Raw genomic sequence first — 1,190 nt, 5'->3', positions numbered from 1 at the left:
CTATTTTAGTTATTTTGTTGTGATTGTATAATATTATTCTTGGGTATACTTGAAACATCTAAAGTATACTATTATATATCTATGATAGTATCACGGTTTGTTGTTGATGTATAACGCGTTATAAGTACCTAATAGATATTATATGATTAATTTGGAATTTATTATAGGTACCTATTATAGGTCAATTGTTTTTAAATACTATAGACTATATTATGTCTTATACCTAGACTGACATACCGTCTCCGCTCAGAATCGTTTTTCTTATACAATGATATTATATCATTGAATTCAAATTTAATACTATCCATTATACAGTGACCCACTTGTAATCTACTGTACAGCAGAGCGACATCCACTTACCCACCTTATTATTATCAATAATGATACTGAAGTACCTAATAATATATTATATAAATATATATTGTTCATTATATGTATAAGTAAAAGTTATTTAGTATTTCAGTATGTTTATTTTTATTTTTTAACATATTATATTATTATATATATAAAAAATAAAAGTTGGATAATTTGTTTTGTGATAATTGTACAAATTTTAACAAAAAAATTAAATTATAGTTACTTAGTAACTTTTTTTTTAAGAATAAAAATCTAAATTGAAATACACAACCTTGTGCACTCGTACACTTTTCCAGTTTTCCAATTTTTCCCTCGGAGAGTGGCATTATTCAATGACAAAAAAAATCGCACTAAAAACACAGATTGCGCTTGTGCCGAACCTGTTCGGTATTGTATATTTTCAATTACGTTACGCAGCGGCAAGTGCGATTGTGTAGTGTGCTTTGCGACCAGTCCGAGCGATGACTTGGCCAATGCATCAAGACGCCGCCGCCGCTGTTTTACGGAGGACTATGGTGCTGCTACTTTTGCTGTTGACGTTCTCCTTGTCGTCGTTTCCATCGGTCACTGCTGAGTGCCTGGACAAATGCAGGTGTGATGGTGCTGAGATCTACTGCAATTTCATGAAACTGGACCGGATTCCCGACCGCATATCTCCGGATACCGAATTTCTGTAAGTCGACTATACGGAACGTAATAACAACGTAATAACAACGCCGGGTGTCAAGTTTTAAAATGTACATAAAATTTATGTAGAATTTTTTTGGATGCAGGGGGCATTTTCCGGGTTTCTTATTTAACGCCTTTTAAATTGCAATTAAATGTGAACTATA

The 1,190-nt window shown here is 32.5% G+C and overlaps 1 protein-coding gene across 1 annotated transcript in view; it reads left to right on the top strand.

Moving 5' to 3' along the window:
- Window positions 1-572: 572 nt before the first annotated feature.
- Window positions 573-1,190, top strand: part of LOC100573222 (decorin-like) — a 3,875-nt gene continuing 3,257 nt past the window's right edge. The window contains exon 1 of the mRNA XM_003240744.4: window positions 573-1,030. Within this exon, the coding sequence (XP_003240792.1) occupies window positions 819-1,030 (212 nt within the window). The 5' untranslated portion in view covers window positions 573-818. The remainder of the gene's footprint in view (window positions 1,031-1,190) is intronic.

This window comes from Acyrthosiphon pisum, unplaced genomic scaffold, assembly GCF_005508785.2.
Source record: "Acyrthosiphon pisum isolate AL4f unplaced genomic scaffold, pea_aphid_22Mar2018_4r6ur Scaffold_20911;HRSCAF=22514, whole genome shotgun sequence".
Taxonomy (NCBI): domain Eukaryota; kingdom Metazoa; phylum Arthropoda; class Insecta; order Hemiptera; family Aphididae; genus Acyrthosiphon; species Acyrthosiphon pisum.
This window is presented reverse-complemented; position numbering and strand designations above follow the sequence as displayed.